The sequence below is a fragment of the Semicossyphus pulcher genome, unplaced genomic scaffold (genome assembly GCF_022749685.1).
Source record: "Semicossyphus pulcher isolate SPU_LCO1_2020_fin unplaced genomic scaffold, fSemPul1.0.p SCAF_16, whole genome shotgun sequence".
In the NCBI taxonomy this organism is placed as follows: domain Eukaryota; kingdom Metazoa; phylum Chordata; class Actinopteri; order Labriformes; family Labridae; genus Semicossyphus; species Semicossyphus pulcher.
Window position 1 is genome coordinate 9,525,737 of NW_027211670.1, and position 22,852 is coordinate 9,548,588.

At 42.1% G+C, this 22,852-nt stretch overlaps 1 protein-coding gene across 1 annotated transcript in view; it reads right to left on the minus strand.

Annotated features, from left to right (window-relative positions):
- Window positions 1–657: 657 nt before the first annotated feature.
- The window catches only part of grid2ipb (glutamate receptor, ionotropic, delta 2 (Grid2) interacting protein, b), a 52,652-nt gene continuing 30,457 nt past the window's right edge, over window positions 658–22,852 (minus strand). Inside the window, 18 exon segments of the mRNA XM_069664588.1 lie at window positions 658–4,680; window positions 4,955–5,119; window positions 6,582–6,700; window positions 6,981–7,110; window positions 7,192–7,278; window positions 7,361–7,516; window positions 7,603–7,799; window positions 9,291–9,380; window positions 9,811–9,898; window positions 10,305–10,457; window positions 11,521–12,276; window positions 14,765–15,149; window positions 15,808–15,893; window positions 16,142–16,227; window positions 18,372–18,506; window positions 18,672–18,823; window positions 21,008–21,163; window positions 21,362–21,514. Of these exon segments, the coding sequence (XP_069520689.1) occupies window positions 4,609–4,680; window positions 4,955–5,119; window positions 6,582–6,700; window positions 6,981–7,110; window positions 7,192–7,278; window positions 7,361–7,516; window positions 7,603–7,799; window positions 9,291–9,380; window positions 9,811–9,898; window positions 10,305–10,457; window positions 11,521–12,276; window positions 14,765–15,149; window positions 15,808–15,893; window positions 16,142–16,227; window positions 18,372–18,506; window positions 18,672–18,823; window positions 21,008–21,163; window positions 21,362–21,514 (3,166 nt within the window). The 3' untranslated portion in view covers window positions 658–4,608.

Sequence of the window (22,852 nt, forward strand, 5' to 3'; positions counted from 1 at the left end):
ATCGTCCAAGCCAACTTCACTTACATACTAAATGTAACAGAGTTAGAAATAACCTTTATGTTCAATTTATGCAAAATTGATGTGACTGTATTATTGATGTTGCTCTGTCGCCATCCGGTGGATTATAAGAGCAACTGCATGGGTAGGGCTCCGTGCTGGCCACAGCACCTGCCTCGGCAAAGGAAACATGTCCTGAGCAGAAGGTGGCTTTTTCCAGGGACGAATTTCTCCTTCAATTTGCATGTCATAGAGTTCTGTTTGTGCATGTGTGTATTTGGGTCTGTGTGTAGCATGTTTCTAATAATAACAGAGTGAAAACATTTAATTTCCCTTCGGGGATTAATAAAGTTTGTCTTCTTCTTAAAAAAGTAATTTTAATTCATTATTCTCTGAATATCTGGAATTATCATACATATCTGTATGTACAAAATGTGTACATTTCAACAAAAATGTCATCTTTCATTTAACCAAAAGTTAATAGATTTGTTTTAATGACACTACTCAGACTCTGTAGTTTAATCTGTTAGACCCTAACATTAACTAATAAGGTATAAACAGTAAAGAAGGAATGTATTGGGTTACAAGATGTACTCTAACAGAAGTCTCTGTACAAACTTAAGATATTGTTAATTGTGAGGCACAAAAAAAGTCGGGCAGTTTTTACTTTCAAGCATGATATTTTTATAATTTAAAACAAATCCTTCATTTGAAAGCATTAAACAAAACATAAGAGGTCAAACAGTCACAAAACATGAGCAAGTTCCCATGAAAACATATAAAACAGTTAAAAAAGGGAACCTTTAAGCAACCAATAAATAACTGGACCAACAGAAATGCATTTATTTTTAACTTAAATATCCAGGGAGGGTGAATGCTACCAGCTGCACATTTTTATACATTAACTGCACCAACATGCAATCGATTCGGACAAGAAACACTGTCACTGCACTAGTAGCAGCTCGGGTTGCATTTTTACGAGATCATCAACGCCTCGCGAGCCTGACGAAAGCTGCGCATCAAGAATAAATAAAACGGTTATTTCCTGATGACACCTCTGAATAAGAAAATAAAAGTAGGACTTAGAGGACACACAAGCATACGATACAAAATAAAATGATGAGCAGTGCATAGCAAAAACGGTCAATTTACAATCTCAACAATAAATACAACACAGCTACAGATACACTGTACTGTAGGTGAGTCATCACATCACCATGACGACCAGAATAGCAGGAAATGACCATATACAGTAGGATGTTGTTTTCTACATGCACTTGAGGTTCATTCATTCAGCAGCCGCCCATGTGTTTAAACGGGGCTGCGTTCACAACACTCAAGAAATCCTCAACAAAGTGCAGAACCATTAGCCGACCTGTCACCGCTCCGCTTCACACACTGCTGCCTTTAATCTCTCTGCACCGACAAGAAGAGACTCTCATAATGAACATTTGCAATTCCACCCACAGCTTCTCTCAAACATAAATGTTGAGCCAATATTCTCCATGTGTTGATGTAGTCAGTGTTACCTCGCTGTGAAGGTGCAATATTGTTTTCTAAGTGATGTTTTGACAATAAATGTGTGTTTACTGACTGAGTTTTGATTTGTGAAGCCCTCAGAATAATCTCAATGCTATATAGCTGAGGGGGAAAGGACTCCAGCCTGTTGTATAAGCTTCTCAAACGAGTCTCATTGGACATATTCCAGTGACTGTTTACTGATCAGGATTAAATCCAATGGGGACGTGAAGGCTGAATCTACTCTGTATTAAAAGCACTTCTATAGGGCAGGGGTTCTCAAACTTTTTGGGGCCAGGGACCCGTTACAGGGGTGAACGTTTTCCAAGGATCCCCTCATAATCGTGACACAGATTAAACATATGCTTACCATTTGCACTCTTAGATGCCATTGGAATCATTTGTATTGTACATTTTTACTCTGTCCCGAGCATGACTTCACACATTTATACCGCTGCTGGAAGTACGAGCTCTTGTGCAATTGTGTGTGGCTTTTAGCTTTAGCAATCCGATGAGCCACCAAATCAGAAGCCTTCTGTGCTTTCTCTGAAGTTGTGGCGTGGTTCACCATCTGTGTTTTCTAGCGGGTGTATTCCTCGCTCTTTCGATGGAAAAAATCTTTTGTTTTGTGCTTATATTCTGGGTGCTTTGTAATCAGATGTCACTTTAGCTGGGCTGGCTTCATAGCTCCGTTCACTAGCACCTGAAGACACATGACGAATTTTGGTCTCCCGTCACTGTTCTCAATAAAACCAAACTATATACCGGTCGTCATATTTTCACAATTTAGCTAGTTTGGGATTAGCATCACTTGACGATGTGGACTGACTGAAATATTTCTCCATGCTCGCCAGCTAGCTAGCTGGCTATTAAGCCAAGCTAAGCAGTCGCAGTTTGTTGCAGCAGAACAGTTCGTTGCAACCAGAGCGAGTTGAGTGATTCATAACAGATTGACGTGATGTGTCACAATCAAATCAGTTTCTGTTGGCCCAAAGCTAACGTGGGTGGGAGTAATGGGCACAATATGCTTGTTTCATTGGCGCAAATGGTCCTCATCTGTAGACATGCAGTTTTTAATGATGCAGCACAATTTTATAATCTATTATAATTATTTTGCGGACCCCCAGGCTATGGTTTGCAGATCCCCAGGGGTCCCAGGACCCCACAATGAGAACCACTGCTATAGGGAGCTAATGCTTAAGCTAACCATGACTGCCAACTGTTTTTTTCTAGCAACAAGGTGGCTAATGCTGAAAGTCCAAAAAGGCCAAAAAGATTAAACTTTTATAATCCACTTCGTACAGAATTGTGAAATGTAATCACAACTAGGGATAGACCGATTATCTGCCGGGCCAATTATCGGCGCCGGTATTCAGCATTTTGACGCCAATTTTTTTTAAATTTATTTATTTATTTATTTATTTTAATCTGACGGCCGATAAGAGTTCATTTCTTTGAAAATTTAATTTAACTTTGTTTTATTTACTTAATAAAACTTCAGGAAGTTATTTATTTATTTATTTAAATTTTCAGTTAACTTTATAAGAGATGCTGCTGACCCTGGGAACTCCCTGCGCTTTTTGTTTGTTTGTTTAATAAACATATGCTTAAAGGCATTTAAACAAAGTTAAGTGTTGGAGTTTGTATTATTCAAAATTTTGACGCCAATATTTGAACTTTTATTGCAAATGAATATCGGCTCCAAATATCAGTTATCGGCCTCCTTGACTACTAATAATCGGTATCGGCCCTGAAAAAACCATATCGGTCTATCTCTAATCACAACTGAATAGAAATTTATTAGTACACGTATTTTGAATTATTTATTTTAACTTTTATATTTTTTGTTTAATTTTTCCTTTTTAAAATCCTGATTTTATAACAGCCGAAATTAATTTTTAGATCACAAAATATCCAATAGCCAAAAGGCAACTTGGAAAAATTACTTATTCTAACCTTTTTTAACCTAAAAAAAATTAATAAACAAATAAAAATAACTCAACTATTTCAAACTGCTGAACATTTTTGAGGAGGGAATTCAACCCACTTCAACAGAGATATAGTGGTTATATTCAAATCAGAAAATCCTCCGAAGAATTCAGTTGAAATGTTAAAATGTGCAGAAGGTCTTCTGTTGTTTAAAAAAGTTAACTTTAATGGCCTTGTTTGGCTTCCATAGAAATGACCTCATCAGTAAAGTACACACGTGACTTGCTCTATGCTGCAAAGAACAGAACTGATTTAAATGACTTTGACTTTTTCTCCCTGTTTAATTAATTATAGGAATAATTCTATTAATATCGATAATAGATGCCCTTTAAATTCACAGTAGGTTAGATGAAAATGGCCACACCTGTAAGTATAGATCAGCAATGTGGATACAAGATGTTTAAACTTCAATATCGACCACTTCTAAATGAAATCCTGCTGTTTGGGAGGCAGTGAGTTTAATACTGTCTGAACAGTTCAATCAAACGCTCGTCTGTCTGGCTCTAAAGCTAAACTACACTCTAACTACACTTGTGATCACTTTGATTCCTGTCGTCAGTCTACATCTACGCTTAATCTTTACAGTTTTCAAATATGATCTGATAGAAAATATAAACTTTATATTGTTATATATTAAACATAGCAGATAATCTGTAAATATTCAGACCAGTTCTTTAAAGTATTCACACCTCATTTTAATGTTGCTTCAAGACCCACTGGAGAGATCTAATATTCATGGATTCATTTTTAACGTATCTTTTACCTTTTAATGCGTATTAAGATAGAGATGTAAATAACGTAAAAACTGGTTTGAGTGGTCAGTGTGCGGTGACTTCCTGTTGACCTTTGGACACCTGAATGTCCCTGCTCTACCCAGCACCTGAAATAACAGCAAAGCTGCACACAGGGCACTCGTTACCTGTGATTTTCTACACATAGACAGAGTGTGTTTTCATTCTGTTCGCTAAAGATGACGTGGTCTCTGTTCCCGTTGCTCTGAGTGTCTCTGTGTGTGATCTTGGCACTTTGGTTGTGGAGAGCAGAGTGAAAATGGAGCCGACCGGTCTGTCGGTTTGGCCCGACATCCGCCCACGTTTCTCGCCTCTACCAGGCCAGAGGGGAGGACAGTCTGGGGCTTCTGGGGTTTTCTGGTGTCTGGGTCTCACTGAGAGCTCTCTGCAAGACAAGACCAATGATCTCATCTCAGTTGTGCTTATTATACAAAATAATGTTCAGACTGAGAGCACATTAAGTTATTCCACAGACAGTAGCACTTTGCAGCTTAATCACTTGGTAGCTGCAGGCTGCTGTCAGCAGAATATCTAATTGTTTTGGAGGTTTGAGTCGTCAAACACCTGCTGCATTTAGCCAAGTATGAGCTGCTCACCTTCAGGGATGCAGCAAATTGTGCATTGACACAGCAAATAGAAACAGTCCAGTGTTCACTTACCTCAAACTTGGAAATGAAGTCTGAAAAGATGCCGAAGAAGGCATCTGTTTTGGTGGACTTGCCGTCCTCTCCGAAGTAGGAGACCACCTTGGAGAACTCCTCCATGGTTCGGGTCTGCAGGGACTCCAGAGACTGGATAGAAGGGTGGCTGTTCTCTAGAAAGCTCTGTGGGAGCAAAATGTCGCACATGTAAGAGACAAATCACCAATTTTTTTGTGCATCCAAATCAGTTCACTTGCTGTAAGGATTTCTCCTCAGAGTGTCAAAAGTCATCTGTGGCTTTGGAGGAAACTATGTGTGAGAAAATGACACTTATTATGTCATCAGGGTTATGTTTTCTCAGCTTGCTCAGGAAGACTAAATCATATGTCCTGTGTAAAAAATGATGATTGAAAGATTATATCTTGCATGGTGGGTCTAATAAAAGGGGCTTTGAGAGCATTGTGGGAATTGTGGTATTCAGAGGGGCGTAATAAACTGACTTATGTAGCTGAGTTAAAACAGTTAAAGTTAAAATGTTAAAACAAATTTGGTAATAAATTGGCTAAAAGGTATCAAAAAAGTGTTTCCCGGAAACAAAGCTTTTTTTTTTGCAGAAAGTTCAATGAAAAGATTTATACCACTGTCCTGCCTGTCTTTTAAATACAAAGCTGTAGCTAAGAGACAGTTAGCTTAGCTTAGCTTAGATACACCACTGTCATATCTGTCTGTTAAATACAAAGCTGTTCCTAGGAGACAGTTAGCTTAGCTAAAATGTATATCACTGTCCTCTCTGTCTGTTAAATACAAAGCTGTGGCTAGGAGACAGTTAGCTTAGCTTAAATTTACACCACTGTCCTGTCTGTCTGTTCAATACAACGCTGTAGCTAAGAGACAGTTAGCTTAGCTTAGTTGGCTTAGATTCATATCACTGTCCTCTCTTTCTGTTAAATTACAAAGCTGTGGCTGGGAGACAGTTAGCTTAGCTTAGATATACACCACTGTCATATCTGTCTGTTCAATACAAAGCTGTAGCTAAGAGACAGTTAGCTTAGCTTAGTTGGCTTAGATTCATATCACTGTCCTCTCTTTCTGTTAAATTACAAAGCTGTGGCTAAGAGACAGTTAGCTTAGCTTAGCTTAGTTAGCTTAGATATACACCACTGTCATATCTGTCTGTTAAATACAAAGCTGTGGCTAGGAGACAGTTAGCTTAGCTTAGCTTAGTTAGCTAAGATATACACCACTAACACATCTGTCTATGAATTACAAAGCTGTAGCTAGAGATAGGAGCTTAGTGTAAAGACTGAACAAGTTCATTTGGTTTAGTGTCGGAGTAATTAAAGTAACAAAGTTAATGAGCTTTAGGGGTGCTTGTAAACAGATTTGGTCACCTTTGGACAGAGCCTGGGTGGCTGTATCCCCTCCATTTTAATCTTTATGCTAAGCTAAGCTAATCAGTTAGTATCGGTAGTGTACAGACACAAGATAGGTGTTTGTCTGCTCATTTAACTCCCAGCAAGAAAGTGAAAGTACTCCTTTAATGACGCGAAATGTCAGTAATCAGTAATATCTGTTAAAAAGTAAAAAAGTAGCTTTAAAAAAAACAAACGACAAGTTTGATGTATATATAAAGCAGTTAGCATACGCTCATGACGGAGGCAAAGTGGTCCTCAGAGGTGGGCGGGATCTTCAGACAGGCTGTCCTGATGTCCTGGATGGTGGTATGAAGGTCGCTCAGTTCTGCTGTGATTGCCTTCTGGTTCACTGAACATAGGAAATATGCATGCACATGTAAGGAGAGAACAGGAGCAGTGATTAAACACCTGTACGTGGTCTTAGTTGTAAAACACAAGTAAAGGTAAATCAGACTTTTAACAGCCAGCGATCTGAACAAACAGTTTTATAATGTCAAAGTAACAAATAATTGAAGTAAACAAAGATGCTTTAAGTTAAGCCCTACACCAAGGCCCACTGTGTACTGCATAGATGGAAAAACTGTATTCTGCTGGTAAATGATATTCAGGAAGGAAATCAGAATCCGTACCCTTTGCAGCCAGCGCCACTGTCGTCAGGTCTCTTGAAAAGTTGAGCAGCTCAGGGAAGTGTTGGCACAGAGACTTGGCCAGGATGTGGAGAAAGGTGGATTTCCCATCCACTGTTTTGGTTGTGCTTAGCTGCAGAATAGACAGGAAATATAAAATGACTAAAAAACCAATATGAGGATGACCAAAACCTGGCAGTTGTCAATGCTGTACCTCAGTCAGGAAGTTGATCTTAAAACTGGTCGTCCTGTTGCTCTTGGGCTGCCCGTTGTTCAGGTAATTCCCCATCGCAAGTACAAACTGTGTGCGAAAAAAGCTCTTAAAATCGCTATTAACATTCAGACCTTTTGCTTGACATTAGTTTCCTGCTGTGAATGTTTACCTCAAGGATTTTGGCCAGTTTCTTGCTGCTCCTCAGCTCCACTGAAGCTTTGTAGATGTAATCATACGCAACCTTCATCTCCTCCGTCCTCTCCTGCAGCGTAGTCTTAAAGTGGAGGCTCCGCAGACGGGTCTTATACTCGGGCACCATCAGCATCTAAATCACAAAAAATTCATTAATTCACATCATTCCATCTTAATGTTTAAAACGTAGCTTCCTTTAGAGTTTTTTTTTGCGCGTACCTGGAATATAAACTGGTCAGGCTCGCTCAGTTTCGCCGGGTCCTCGTCAAACTGCTCGTACTGTTTCACCTCCTCCTCGTCGGGAGCGTAGAGCAGCAGCTGCTTGATGTGAGCCGGCTCCAGCCTGTCCGTCGTCATGTTCATCAGGACCTGACGCAGCTCGTCGGTGGAGAGCTTCAGGTGGGCGATGAGGATGGCTGTCCAAACAGATACAGTACAGCAGCAACAAACTTTGAGTTTACAAAACTCGGAACACAAAGTCCTTTTTTATCAGAGCCCCACAATATTGTTTATTACTCAGGTATATTTATTGTTGCATTCTAAAACAGAATGGTCATTAGCATATTAGCATTAGCATAATTCTTTCAAACAGTAATTCATTGTCAACAAAACAGAACTGCACTGGTTATTTCCTGAAACATTATTCAAATAGTGTAGTCGATCTAAAAAGTCTATTTATTACAAGAAGGTAATGTTTTATTTTATTTGTACTATTTGTGTATGGCCTTATCATATTTAAAGGCAAAATGAGGGCAACTGTGGCTCAGTGGTGGAGTCGGCCATCTTTCAATCAGAAGGCATAGCCATCGGGTATGAGTGTGCATAGATACTGATTTGAGACTGGCATAGCAGCATTTGCCATTGGGCTGTGAATGTAAGGGTGTATCATAGACTGTATAATAAGATGGACGACATGGCAGCTCCCTAAAAGTGAAGCCAAATCATCTCTATCGCCCCCTGCTGACTGGCTGCAGTATAGCTCATAAAGCCCGCCTCCTCCATGTTAACAGATGGGACATGAGTCACTATAAATACTAAATATACGTCAAATACATTTTTCTCAAACATGGTTTCTGTCATTATAGTTAGTTCTTATCCTGCTGATTTACGTCCAAGTGTTCATTTTTCGGACAAGTTTAGTTTTAATTAGTTATTTGATGCTGTCAAAAAGATGATTGACAGCTCTGTTGACAAATACGGCTCCTGCAGTCGATCTGTTCCAAAGTAGCAGAGTAGAGGAGGAACGGGGAGAGGAAACGTAACTAAAATAATCACTGCAGTCAATGAAGTTTCCATATGGGTGAACGTCTGCTTCAGATCAACACAAGAAGCTGTTCTGCTGTTGAAGTTAATACAACGAAGTGTGGGAACTTTGCTGTTTATTTTGGTAAGTTAGGTGTGTGTTTTGGTTAACGGATGTGGCCAATCGCTATTGTGCAGCTCTGGCTCCAAATGAGGTCACCAGCACGAGATGGCAGTGCCCGTCACAGGGGCTATTTTGGCTTCAATTTCGTACGATGAGAGCAGATGGAGTTGCATAATCAATCTTTGTATACAGTCACTGGGGTGTATGTATGTCGTGTAAAAGTGGTCTGAGTGGTCTGAAGATTAGAAAAGCGCTGTATACGTGCGGTCCATTTAAGTGCAGTGCGGTAAAATGTTGAGTGCAGGAGCTAGGTGTGTTTGGAAGCAGATGCACTGACTCCACTTTTTTACACTTGTAGGTGGGAACAGAATCTTTTCTTACAGCTTTGCGAGTCAGTTTGTCCCTTTACATGAGGACAAGTTTAACTTACTTTGTAAAAAATAGGGCCATAGCAAATGTAAAATATTATACGGTGGGTTTTTTTGCTGTCTCACCGAGTTGAGCCTCAGGTGTGTGCGCGGTCTGTGTTTGTGCTACTCACAGGCGTTGTAGGCTTTCTTATGAGACAGAATCTCCACCACGTCTTTCTTTTTAAAGTTCTCCGGCAGGAAGGCTGGCTCTGGAGGAGACACTGATCATTTCAACAACAGTGTAAGGAAAGGTTCTCCAGGCACCGGGGATCAACACAATCACACTCACAAACACATTTACAGGCAAACATTCATAAGGAAGGTTTCTGGGTAAATAACACAGCTCTGCCAATTGAGGCCAAAAGGTCCGAGACATCTACAATAAACAATAGGGCGGTGTGTTTTTCCTCTGGCAGAGCTGCGTTATTACTGAGCTCTGTCATAAAGGGAGAGGAGTGGGAGGTTCGGTGCCTTATGGAGAATGGAAGTGATGAACAGGTGAGTGCAGCAGCTCCAAAAACAGGTTATGGAGAACATCATGACTGTGAAGGTACAAACAAAACACACATTTTTACACTTTAAATATAAACACAGTAATACATTAGATGGAATATCACATATGCACTTGATCACAAGCGCACAGATACTTACTGGATCTGCGCTGAGTCCCGAAGTGCAGATCAAGGTCCAAGTACTTCACCATGTCAGTGAGCTTGTCGTACTCTGAGTCCTCCCCGAGCTAAACAAAGACAAGTGTAAGGACTCGGTTCAGCTCTCTCCACACACACAGTCAAGGCTCTGCAACTCAGTTAATCATTTTTTACACACACAGATATCAGACATGTCTGAAGCGGGTACACAGAGTCCACATTATGGTACATCGGAACAGCTGAGATCCTCCATATTCTGTTTACAAAGACTTGTGCTCATGACTCATCAGAGACACAACACAGCCGATGAGTCGGACTTTCCAAATATGGAAAAAGAAACGCAGGAGGAGTGAGAAAAATCACAGCCAAGGCGCGAACATTCACAAGTTATCCTTTACTGTATCTACTGTCTGAAGATGCTTCATTTGAGTCGTGCTTTGTTTTTTAATTACTCATCATCAGATCGTTTATGTAAGTGAGGAGTTCGCCGCTCACCTGACCCCATATGGTGCCCTCTGAGTTCTCCACCTGCTCCCAGCGCAGCCGCTTCACGCTCATGTGGTTAGGGTCCGAAGCGCTGTGGCCCGACTTGGGCAGCGGAGGCGGGTCACACGGCGGGGGCAGGGGTGGAGGTGGGGGCGGCAGTGCCTTAGAGAGGAGAGAAAAACAACACTTTTGTCGCTAAGAGCTTACTGCAGAGGTTTTATTTGCACTTTCATTTCCATTTTTTTTCCGTTCTGGCTGAAAACTTGTCTGTAGAAGAAATAAAACAAGATATTGTTTTAGAAAATCACTCACACAGAAGGTCGGCAACATAACCAGGTTTTGAAAAGTTTAGCGGCAAGAATTGAAAGTGGAAGACGGCAGGTGAACTCAGGATGTAATCAGGAACAAAGTGCAGCCATTCAATGTGTCCGCAAGGGGGAGAAACGTAAACGAGGTAAGGGTTTAAGCCGGCACGAGTCAGGTAGATTTGGGTGGAAAGCTTGTTATTCCACAGGAGATAGTTTGCTCTTACCTGATGCCTGACATAGTGTCACGGTCGGCGAGTGAGAGGAGACTTTACGTGACAGAACTGACGGAGGACTCAGTGGAGGAAGCGTATGAAAGGAAAAAGCTTAGATATGCAGATTTGGCAGCAGTTAGCAGAAAGTTAAGGTTTGCCGTGTAGAAGTGGGATGTCGAGGGTTCAAAGCACGATCTCATTACTGGGTGAACTGGCAGTGCGTTGACGGAGTCTGCGAAAGGCAGTAAAGGAGATGTCAGACGAAGCAGTTAAAACAAGTCAGTGGATTTGGATGAGGAGAAATAATGCCGGTTGGGGGCCAAAACAAATGTAATAGTAATCCTTTCTTCCTTTTTGTTATATAGCGTTTACTACACGAGGATTTGATAGCGCAAAGAAGTTCTGTGTGTTGGTGTGATGGGCGGTGAGAGCTTGCATGGAGGGGGGTGGCTCTGGGACGCCAGAGTGAACTGCTGAGCCTCCCCGAGGTGTCGTGGGCCTAACTTAATGAAACACCTGTAAAGGGAGGTGCCAACTTGCTAACCCTGTTGATGTGCTGGCTTTTGCTGCACATCTAAGTTTGGGTTTTGGGGGCCATGAGGTAGGGTAGGTAGTATGAGAGCATGGAGCCTGGGTCGGTTATATTTCATGAACTTTTTTTCTTTAACATGCTGCTTTAACAACTCCTGTGGATGTAGATGTTACCTGTTGGGACTGGTGTTCTTGTCTTGTGGTTTCGTAGATCTTTGTGTGACTGGGGAGGGTGGAGTGAGAGGGCGGATTCTGGGAGAGCAGCGATGAGCCTTTGCTCTGACACTGGGACGAGCTGTGATCCTGCAGGGACGGCGGCAGCGGGCCCTGGTAGCTGTGCTGGTGGTGGAGCTGGTGGTGCCTCTGCAGGACGAGCTGGCTGGGTCTCAGCGGCTGAGGGGGAGAGGGCTCGGGGGACGGCTGGAGGATGGGCTGCGGCTGGCTGAGCTGACGCGGGAGGTAGCTGGCGCGGGACGGCTGCGTGGAGCGCAGGGTGGTGGAGCTCAGGATGGTGTGCACGGTGGAGTGGCGGTTGGATGTGGCTTGGAAGCGCTGGTGAGTGTTCTCCGCTTCCTCTCTCGTTGGGAGGACTTTGTGCAGAGGGGAGCGGCTGGAGAGGATTGTCCTCGGAGGAGGCGGAGGAGGAGGGATGATGGGGTGGTGCGGGTGAAAGGGCATCCGGCTGCGGGGGACGTGCTCAGGGGAGAAGCGGACGGGCGGCAGGGGGTCGGTGAACTGCACGGGAGGCGGGATCAGAGCTTGGAAAGGCGGGGGAGGTGGGGGGCTTTGGGTGGGAGGTGGAGGGATGGGTTCAGATCCGGAGGAGTAGGTGGGAGAGGAGGCCTCGTCGCTGCTGCTGTGATCCTCGCTGCTGCCGCTGCTGAGCTGCCGGGGCATGAAGCCGAGGTCCTGGTCCTCCTGGAAACTCATCTGCAGGGAGGAGAGGAGAAAATCAGACCTGATAATCACAACTTTCACTTAACCTCAAATACAGCTTTCTTTACATAAAAATAAACCTTGTGTCTGTTACTAGTTTTATACTCTTTAAAATCAGCATCTACAGCCTTTCTTCTTTAACTCATCCAAAGAAAATTCATTAAAAAGCAACTAATGATTACCTGCAGATCGACTTGATAAAACACATGCATTATCAGTGCTTTATTAACTCCTTTCATAGAAGTTGTGTGTAAAATACTGGAGCCAATAATAGTTTTATAATATGTGAAAACCAGAGAATAACAATATGGTGCTCTCCCCGCTCCTTTCCAATGACAAGCACAGCTAAGTTTGTTTAATGGTTTAACCGTCACACTCTTAGATCTTTACAAATACATATAAGCACATATAATTAGACTCTATTTTATAACTGAGTATCATGTTTTACTTACAAGCACACCTCTTCTTCTGAAACCATGACAACCACCTTGATATATCTGTTCATGTGACACAAGTGTTCATTGTAGCGTACATTAGAGCTGCTCTAATGTCAACATGCAATACTACAATGTTAATACTGCAGTCTAATGTGGATTTACCTGCTATTTTATAATAACAAGCAAATCCACGAGAGAACATTATATTGTTTACAGCAATTATACTAAGGTGTTACTATGTCTTTAAAAAATATGTGGAACCACATTTGATACCTTGTGTGAATTATAATTTGAACTTCCCGTGGTTCGTTTCACTGAACTCAATGCCTGCAGGAGTTAGCAGTATGCTACAGGTGTTTTCAATTTTATTATAGACCCTATAAAAGAAGTGCACATAGATACAAATCAATCCTATCTGATATACATATGGATATACGTGACATCACCAATTGGTGGAATATTGTTTTAAGTCTTGAGTTCTGCATTTTTGTCAACGTCATCGTGGTGTTTTTGAACTGGAAGCAACTATTATTGAAATAAAGGGTGAATACAAATTGCTTCGTCTCTATTGTGATTGACAGGTTGTCGTTGTAGCGATTTATTAAAGATCCCCTCCAGTGAGAATCAAAGTGTTTAACCTTGTAAACATCTCCATGTGGTGTTTTTCATGTGCTACAAGACATATCAGGGACAACATGAGCAGTCATCTCCATGGCTGGGCCTGTCTGCTTTTAAACTGCAGTGTACCAAGGACAGGCTGAACAACACGTTTTCACATTGGCAGGTTAGAGACATCAAAAACCAAAGGAGCAAATCCCGTTAATGGACGGGGTGACGCTATGCATATCATTATGTGTAACCTATGGCAACCACTTCGTCGATGTGCGAGCCAGCTGTAAATGTCATCGTAATTTTTTACATTACTACTACTATTACTACATTTCAAGCTAGCTAAGTTTCAACAAGTTGCCTCTAATCGATGGCAGAGACATGTTTTGTTTTCGGCTGTAATTTCACGAAAGGAGAAACGTAGCACATAGTGGGCGGGGACAGGAAATTTCAATGAGGGAGAAGGAGGAGATGTCTTGGGAGGAATTTTATAAGGTAATTTAACGTATTTTGCAGAAAAAACACATCAACTCTTTATCTCAAGCAGAGCATTTTATACGTCTTCAAACATGACTGGAGCTGCTCTTTAAGCTTGAGGTAGCAACACCCTTTAGCATAGCTTGCTTAATACTCTATTTTACTGTAAATTGGAACATCATTTAAAAAATGGACTTAATGCCATATTGAAGAAAACTTGAAGCTATCAATTGTGACCATGAACTTAATAGGAAAATGTTTACTGAGGTAGTTGAGATGTAGGGTCATTCTCTCATAGACGTAGTACAATCAGACTTCTTTTTGCAATCACTGGAGTCGCCTCCTGATGGCTATTTGAACGATTGCAGGCTTTAAAGGGATAGTTTGGGTTTTTTGAAGCTGGGTCGTATGAGGTTCTTATCAATAGCCTCGTCTGCAGCGGTGCTTAGCTTCACTTCCATGTAGGCCAACTTCTCCTAACAGGGGCCGTGCTGACTGTTATCTACTGTACGTAGTACACTTACTATTGAAGTACCTCATACAACCCCACTTCAAAAAACCAGAACTATCCCTTTAAGGCACTTCCACACTGTGAAGTGAGGATTGTATATGTGGGTGAACTCAGGCTGGATGTGTGACGCTCGAGTTTCCAATTGAATGATTATTCCATTGCTCGTATTGTATTTCTGAGTTCTGCGTACAGTGTGTCGCACCACAAGTCCAGTTCTTTAAGCAAACTAACTCTCACGGCCACTGGTTCAGTGAAAGGAATAACAGGAAGTGTCAGCCATGCTTCACACAAGGTATCATGGAGCTAGGAATAACAAATATAAAAGTGTAAACTCTACAATACTGAAATTTAAGCTTTACATTAAAAATGTGGAAAAGACCTTATTATAAAAACACATCATGTACTGTGTGTAGAGATATAGCAGATGATGGAGGCGGGTCTTCCTCACCTCCTCATAGTCGTTCTCTCCCGGTATGAAGTCGTCCACCAGAGTGACCCGGTGGCCGAGCTGCTCGCTCAGAGCGTCCAGGAACTTGTCCGTGTCCCGGCTGCGAGGCGGGCGGGAGAAGGTGAACAGCTTCTTCCGGCGGTTCAGCGTGTTGGGACCGCCGTCCGAGTGCTCGGGCGAGGCCGGGGGGCTCTCCAGGCTGACGTAAGGGTTGGAGTCCTGGCTGCTCTGGTGGTGGATCTCGTACACGGGAGTCGGGAGGGGCTCCTTCCAGGACAGGGTCAGGCCGGATTTACGGCTACCTGTTAGGGAGGAAATCAAAGATGGCTGCCGTCAGTGTTGCGCTACCATGTGGCGGTTTAATCAAGATTCATTCATTCGAGGACTTCTTATTCCCTCAAGACATTATGTGTGACATTCTTGGTCATGGTCTGCTTTCTTCTGAGAGGTAACCATGGCAACTAAAAGATAAATTGCAGGCTTATATGCGCATATAGAGAGTAGAATATGAATGAGGGCTTAAACACGTTCATTAATCAGTGGTTCCTGTGCCATGTTCACATCCGATATAAAAATATTAGTAATTTAAATGTCAAAAAGATGTAACATATGTTAAATCACCCGTATAAACAAGGCTGCAGATAAGAAGATAAATAATTAAGTAGAATGCTTTTAATTATTTAATAATATATGTAACATTATTAGGAGGTTTGTGGATTTAATGCCATGTTTGTCCCCTGTGTAGATCCACGTTTTAGCATTAGCTTGTGTTTACAGCAAACGTATCAGGACGTGAACATGGCATCAGTCATGCGCTATCAAAGCCCAAAAGTGATGCAGTTTTCACTCTTCCTTCTGCAAATGCATGAAGCCTTAACAGCACATGATCGTGAACCTCTGATAAAAGCATGTATGCAGGCATGTGAACGTTGTGTGCGTGCATGTAATGTTTGGGCGTGCGTGTCAGCCCCGGAGTACCTTTAAGAGGGGGGAGTGTGAGGGGGGAGAGAGGGCGCCCGTAGCCCTCAGTCTGTCCCGGGCACTCGGGCTCTGCCGGGGAGCCACCCTGCATTGGCGACACACTCTTCCCTGCGTACACGGTCTCCAGCTCCGTGTAAATACCTGTCATCTACGGGTGGAGGCATGATCAGCTGGTTAACACACAGTCACATTAGCTTTGAAGGTCTGCTGCTTTTTAGGAATTATTTGCAAGCTGCAGGTTAACTGCAGCCACAAATCAGATTTAATAACACCTGTTGGATAGTTGTAATTACGAGCAGACCTTCAAATCATGTGAGGACACAGAGCACAGATAACTAGCATTCATTATGCCAGTTGCTGAGAAGCAAGGTGGCGAAAAGCTGCAGTTATACCTACATGATTGAGGTCAGGGGACTCGGGGAAGGAGGTTCCGTCTCCTGACTGCCTCTCCTCTGGGTTCCCAGATTCATCCACATGAATCCCTAAAGCACAACAAGGCATGAAGAGTGACACACGGACGCATGTAAGCCTCCTTCTTCCATCCACCCCGAGCAGAGAGGGGAGAGGATGAAGAGGAGCAGGAAAGCGTGGAGGAACAGAAGGTGGAAAACAACTGGTAATGGAAAACCATGAACAAATACCTGACACCTCAAACAGAGATATGGAGTTAACGTATGAACTACTGATTTTGTCTTATGTGGCCTTCAGGTATCCACAGAGGACGTGCAACAGCCTACTGCACGCTCTTACATATATATACATTACAACCTCCTGGGAGCTGACCAGATTCCTCTTTTATGTCCCAAGGTTCTAACACGTACACGAAGCAATAATACTGAATAATTAATGATATAAATATTAAACAATTGTAGCTTCGGCAACAAAACAGAAAGCATACTCATGAGAAATGTATGGAATGTGTCCTTCGTCCACCTTGAATTTGTTGTGGTGTGTGCAATGTTCCTTCCATCCCATTTCTTCTTTTTCCCCTTTTCCCTTCTATCGATGAAGTGTCACTTCCTGGTTTTTAACCAATAGGCTTGCACATTCAAGGAGAAAGATCCTCCTACTCAACTGATTAGTGTAACAGAACTGTGCAAACCACTGCTGCCATGTGGAATAAAGCCGTTTAATTCTACACAATTTCTACAGTGTGCTTTGATTGTTTTTTGAATTGCATATTTTTGATTGCGTTGTGATTTTTCACCCATAAAACGATACCTTTACAGATGCATCCAAAAGCACACTCAGTTTAATGTTACACCTGTAATAACTGAGGTTTTTCGGTAGCTTGAGAGCAGCAGAAACGAGCTTTACAACAGTGTTACACTTTTTACTGGATATGGCTAACATGTTTGCTCATTTACACATCCAGAAGCTTCCCAGCAACAGCTACATTAATAAGAATAAGTCAAACATTCACTCCCTTTTAGCTCTGCTTTTGGTCTCTATCAACTATCAAAGGTCACCAGCTAGTTGTTTGAGGCTGAGTAGGTAGATTGAAGTGGGGGTTTTTTTAACAGCTTTTAGCAGTAAACTGCTACCTGCTGAAGCTAAACAAAACACTGTGAGAGTAGTGATCATAGACTGTATAAAAAGATGGACGACATGACAGCTCCCTGAAAGTGAGGCCCAAACATTTCGAGCGCCCCCTGCTGACTGGCTGCAGTATAGGTCATAAAGCCCGCCTCCTCCATGTTAACAGATGGGACATGAATCAAAATACACGGCAAATACATTTTTCTCAAACAGGGTTTCTGTCATTATAGTTATTTCTTAAAATGCTGATTTATGTCCAAGTGTTAATTTTTCTGACAAGTTTAGTTTTATTTAGTTATTTGATGCTGTAAAAAGGATGATTGACAGCTCTGTAGACAAATTCGGCTCCTGCAGCTGATCTGTTCCGGATAAGCAGAGTAGAGGACGAACCGGAAGAGGAGATGTAACTAAAACAATCACTACAGTCATTGAAGTTTCCATACCCGTGAACGTCTGCTTCAGACCAACACAAGAAGCTGATCTGCTGTGAAATATGTGAGCGTGCAGGATAGTTTTTTAAGTTAAGTGTGTGTTTTGGTTAGCGGAGGTTGCTACGGTGGCTCCACCTGCTGATCTCTACTGCGCAGACTCTGGCTCCATATGGCGTCATCATGGCAAGATGGCAGCGCCTATCACAGGGCTATTGTGGCATCAATTTTGTACAATTAGAGCAGATGGAGACGCTCTAATTGACTACGTCATTGGTAGTGGTAGTAAACCATTAAGGTAAACTTGCAGACCTAAAGCTAAATCTCCCCATAAAGCTCTGTGAAGCTGAGAGGTACTGCAATGTTGGGGGTATTTATCTGTCGGATTATAGCTATAAGCATCTTCTTTTTTTGTCTTTTCATACTTTGTAATAATCAAAAGTAGAGCCTCAGATTTGTAAGCATGTCTGCAGACGTCTAGTCTTGTTATGTAACGTTAGGCTGCACATCTTGATTGACTGGTTGAAGAGTGAGCTCACAGTCCAGCAAAGTTTAAGGAGTCAAAGGTCGTTCAAGACACACCGACACACCCATGGAGAGTTATAGTGATTTTAAAAATGGCGGTAAATCCCATTATGGTTGTTGTTATGTGAGCGTACCCATTCCCAGGTGAGTCCCGATGATGCAGTCGTCAGAGCTCCTCTCTCGGATGCTGCCACGGTACGACGTCCCCGTCACCCGCATGGAGCTGCTCCTCCGGTGGTGCTCTGGACCCACTTCGGGCTCCAACACTGCTGCAAACACACACATGTTCAGCATCACGTTTCTGTTACTCACTCTGTTACAGCCGCTCCAATGCGCCTATATTGATTCTAAAACACAACAAGCGCTTAATTATAAAGCCGTGTATTTACTTAATTTCTTCTCTATCCTTATACTGTATGTGTATGCAGGCTCACCAGTACTCTTGAAACCCAGGAATCGTGACAGCTTGCCTTGGCAGCGCTCCTGCTCGTCGTACGTCAGAAGCTGGTAGATGAACTGCCAGATCAGCTGTTTGGCCGGAGTGTCCAACACCGGAAACACGTCTACGATCAGAGTGTCCACATTCCTGCAAACACACATTTTGCGTTTCATGCACATTCACATCATCTTTTACATAACCAACCCCTGTTTACTGCTGCGAAATCGATTCAGCTTGAATGATTTTCTTTGCATCTGGAATGACACGTGAAGCCGGGATAGAGGATGGAAACAGATTAAGAGAAGGTGGGTGGATAGCAGGGATGTCAGCTGGAGCGGGATTTATGCCTTTGGGTGTTTTTACTGTATGCATGTGCTGCAGAATTCAATAGATGTTTGCTTAAAATCCTGCGGTGTCACATGTTTGCCTCATCTGCAGAGCTAAAGCTCCCTCCGTCACTTTCGCTTCTTCAACCATCCTTTTCACCAGCGTCCTGAGCTATAAAATATAGACACAGCATCACATAACGCTGTTTAGACTCGTCCCAAAATATGGTTTTCAGAGACAAGATCTAAAACGCGGGACTATTATGTAACAGAGGTGAAGGGACAGAGCAAGGAAGAAACTGTTGTTTATTAAAGCATGAAGCTCTAAAACCCACAAGATACATCACTGAGGCTCTGTGTCCTTGTATATTATTGATGAAGAACAACTCAACAGACGACATTAAATGATTATACGAGAATGAGAACTAGACATTGAAATCTCTCTGCAGGAATCGTCTCATACTCCACACCCAGGTGAAAACTGTGTGAGGGAAAACACAGAACGTAGACAATGTGGGCATTTCATGACCGATCACCGACATCGTTTGGTCTTCTTACATCTTTAAGCCTCTCGGGGTGGAGATTGAAGTCTCAACTCAGAGTTTATTCGCCAACCGTGGACGTCACACATGCAACACCGTCTGGATATCTATGAAGTGTGCTCCTGCAATTACCGTTCTTCGCCACAGGTGTCGCCAAAGAGAACTAAACTAATCTTCGAGATTACCACTTTAATTTCGAACAATTTAAATTACAACCTTTGTTCTCTGGACATTCTGCCAATTGCTGTTCCCAAAGTGTAAACTGACTTGAGAAACAAAGCTTTTAGGTTTTCTGCTCCTCCTGCATGACATCTACAGACACATCTTAAACTTCAAACTTTGTGACCATGAAAATGTGTAAATCTATGGTGATATCTATTGAGTCCAGGCTGTCTGCGTGTAAATGTTTTAACTGATCTCTTTAATTTTTTTATTTGGCATTTTATGCCTTTATTGCGAAAGAGGGGACAGTGGACAGTGTTGGAAACAGGGGAAGAGAGAGTGGGGATGACACGCGGCAAAGGGTTGAGGATGGGAGTCATGTGTTTGCTTATTTATTGTGAAAACTGAATGCTCTGATCTCAATGGACAAACCTGGTTAGATAAAGTTTTAATGAAAAAAATTTAATAAAAGAGACAACGACTTATTATTGATTCTTATGGTAGCAAGCAAGGAGACAATTACATAATGCTCGCTTTTTAAACGGGGGGGTAATATGCTAATTTCAAGCTTCATAATTCGCTCTGTGATACCTGTGGAGTCGCTTAGCATAATTTAGAGTTCATCACTCATCATGTTTCTCACACTGGTGCTCTGTGCAGGCCCTCATACAGCCTCTGCCTGAAACGACTCAGTCAGCTCTGTCCCTTTAAGAAACCCCGCCCCTACAAGCCCGCTTTCTTCTGATTGGTCAGCTCTCTGAAGCCTGCTGGGGCTGCACGTAGAAGAAACAGAATGCAGACTGAGCTGAGAAGCCTGGGGATTACTCCAACATACTTTTACCTACAGATTTGAAACGTCACCCACGATTACTTTGGACATCCAACATTGTAACATATGTCTTTGATACATATTGAACAGTATATACAGTGCAGAACACATGTATTATGTACTGTACTGAGTGACCTCACTCTGACGTTTGTTGTGTTATAAAAACAAGACAGTTATAAAACAAACTTCCTGCTTAGCTATGTATATTTACGTCTTCACTGCTTTCACAGTCCATCATTCAGTTTCTCCCTCTCTCTCTCATTGCCTGCATTAAGAGTATGCTTAGCAAACTGCTATATAAAGTATGGTAAAAACACAGTTTCCAGGCAACAGCTCATAGTAACGGCATTTAACGGCAAGTTAGACTTACCACAAAGATAGTTTGACAGATGCTAAAGATTTAATTTTAATTGCATCCTTCCATCCGCTCGCTTTCATTTAAAGCCGCCCTCTGGCCCTCCCTCCCACTCACCTGTGCTGGAAGAAGGTCTCCAGGGACTTGCACACTGTGTATCTCTCCTGGATGGTAAGCAGGTGATCCAGCTGCTGGCTGAAAGTGCGCCCGTGGACTCTGATGCTCGGGGGTAAGATCTCCGCCACCCACTGCAGAGAACTGAGGGCTGGAGACCTGGAAAGGAGGCACACTTATTAATCTAATCATACATTATAATTACTGAAGTGTTGCTGCTCCTTTGTTCAAGTATGTCTATTTAAAACATGCAGTATCACTTGACAGAGGGGTTTGATGTGTGTTTGTTTGTCCCTGCAGACCAGGAACTGCTGGAAATGTCAGATCAAAATGTCAGGTTTGTTGGTGTGTACCGACCTGGAGCGGGGTATCGAGGTGGGGGGCATGCTCGGAGACTCCTCTGGGTCCGTTTGTTCTGAGGAGTAGTCGGACGGACCTTCCTCCACCACCAGAGTGGGCATCGCGCCGCTGCCCTGCAGCATGGACACCACCTTCTCATGGGAACAATTTCTACAAAGAGAGAGACCGAGAGAGTGAGCAGGATAGAAGGAAATGGTAGATTCTTTTAACCTTAAAGCAGATGGCAACGAAATGAACTGCATGACTAACAAACTGACTGAGTCATGTAACATTGAAAAGAGAAAGTGGTTACTTTGTTTTATTTTCACCTTAAAAGGAATGTTTCTGGTCGCAAGTTGAAACCAGTTTATTGGTATTATTCACCTTGTTACACAGCATCCAAATATTTTGTGATTAAAATATAAAGAAGAAAAAGAATTTCTGTTAACAAAATTTCTTTAATAAAATATTGAAGAGGAGTATGGGGGGAAACAAGTCTTTCATCTGCTCCTCCATCCTGCTGTTAATCATCCTGCATTCTTTGGATTTTTTTATGACTCCTTTTGGGGGTCCACACAAAGCTTTGAAACAGCCACTAAACCATTGTTTGATGCTCAAATTATTTATGATAAAAGGCTCACAAAGTCTTTTTTTCTGTGTTCTTTTATGTATTAAAGATGTATCATCCCTAGACGAAGACATCTTGTATCTCGACAGGACCTCCCTAGTTAAATAAAGGATTAATGAAAAAAATGTAATGTAAGTAAACATGGTGATATACTCTGTACATGTATGAAGAGAAACTAATTTTTTAAGGGAAAAATTAAATGTGTTTTACAGGTAATAAGAAAATAATGCATTTTCAGAGAATCCTCTAAAATAATACAAATGACAGCTACATAATAACCAACCTCTATCAAATTAAATTCAAATAACTTTATTTATCCGTTTGGAACTTCATTTGTGTAAGAGCATCAGTGCGAATACAGTTCACATAGCCTGCCCAACAACAAACGACGAGGGAGCGGGTGGTTTAAATTTTCGGATTTTCGCGGGATGAAAATTGTAGAAATGAGTCCCTTTATGCATGTCAATGATCACACGCTCTTGAAATAACCTTGTTTCTTAAGCATAAACACCAGGTCCTCTTTGCCTACATGACCTACTGAACCCAAGCCCTGGCGTTGCCATGGATATGCATACAAGTACGGCAATCATTTAGCAAATTTCGATACACAAATTAATGTAAGTGTTATGTTTAAATGATATCATTTTAAACTTTGTTGCGAAACAGTCAGTTTGTTGTTTGCTTGCGTGTAATGGTGCAATATAAGTTTAAATGCAAAGAAGGAGAACAAAATTTTCATCATTACCGACAGGTATGCGCATTGTTCCTCTCTTTATTAATGGTAAAAAAAATAAAATAATGTTTATTCCCTGCGGGATGGGAGAAGACACAAAATCAAGGGAACTTTTTTGTGCAGGCGGGAATGGTCAGAATTTTTGCGG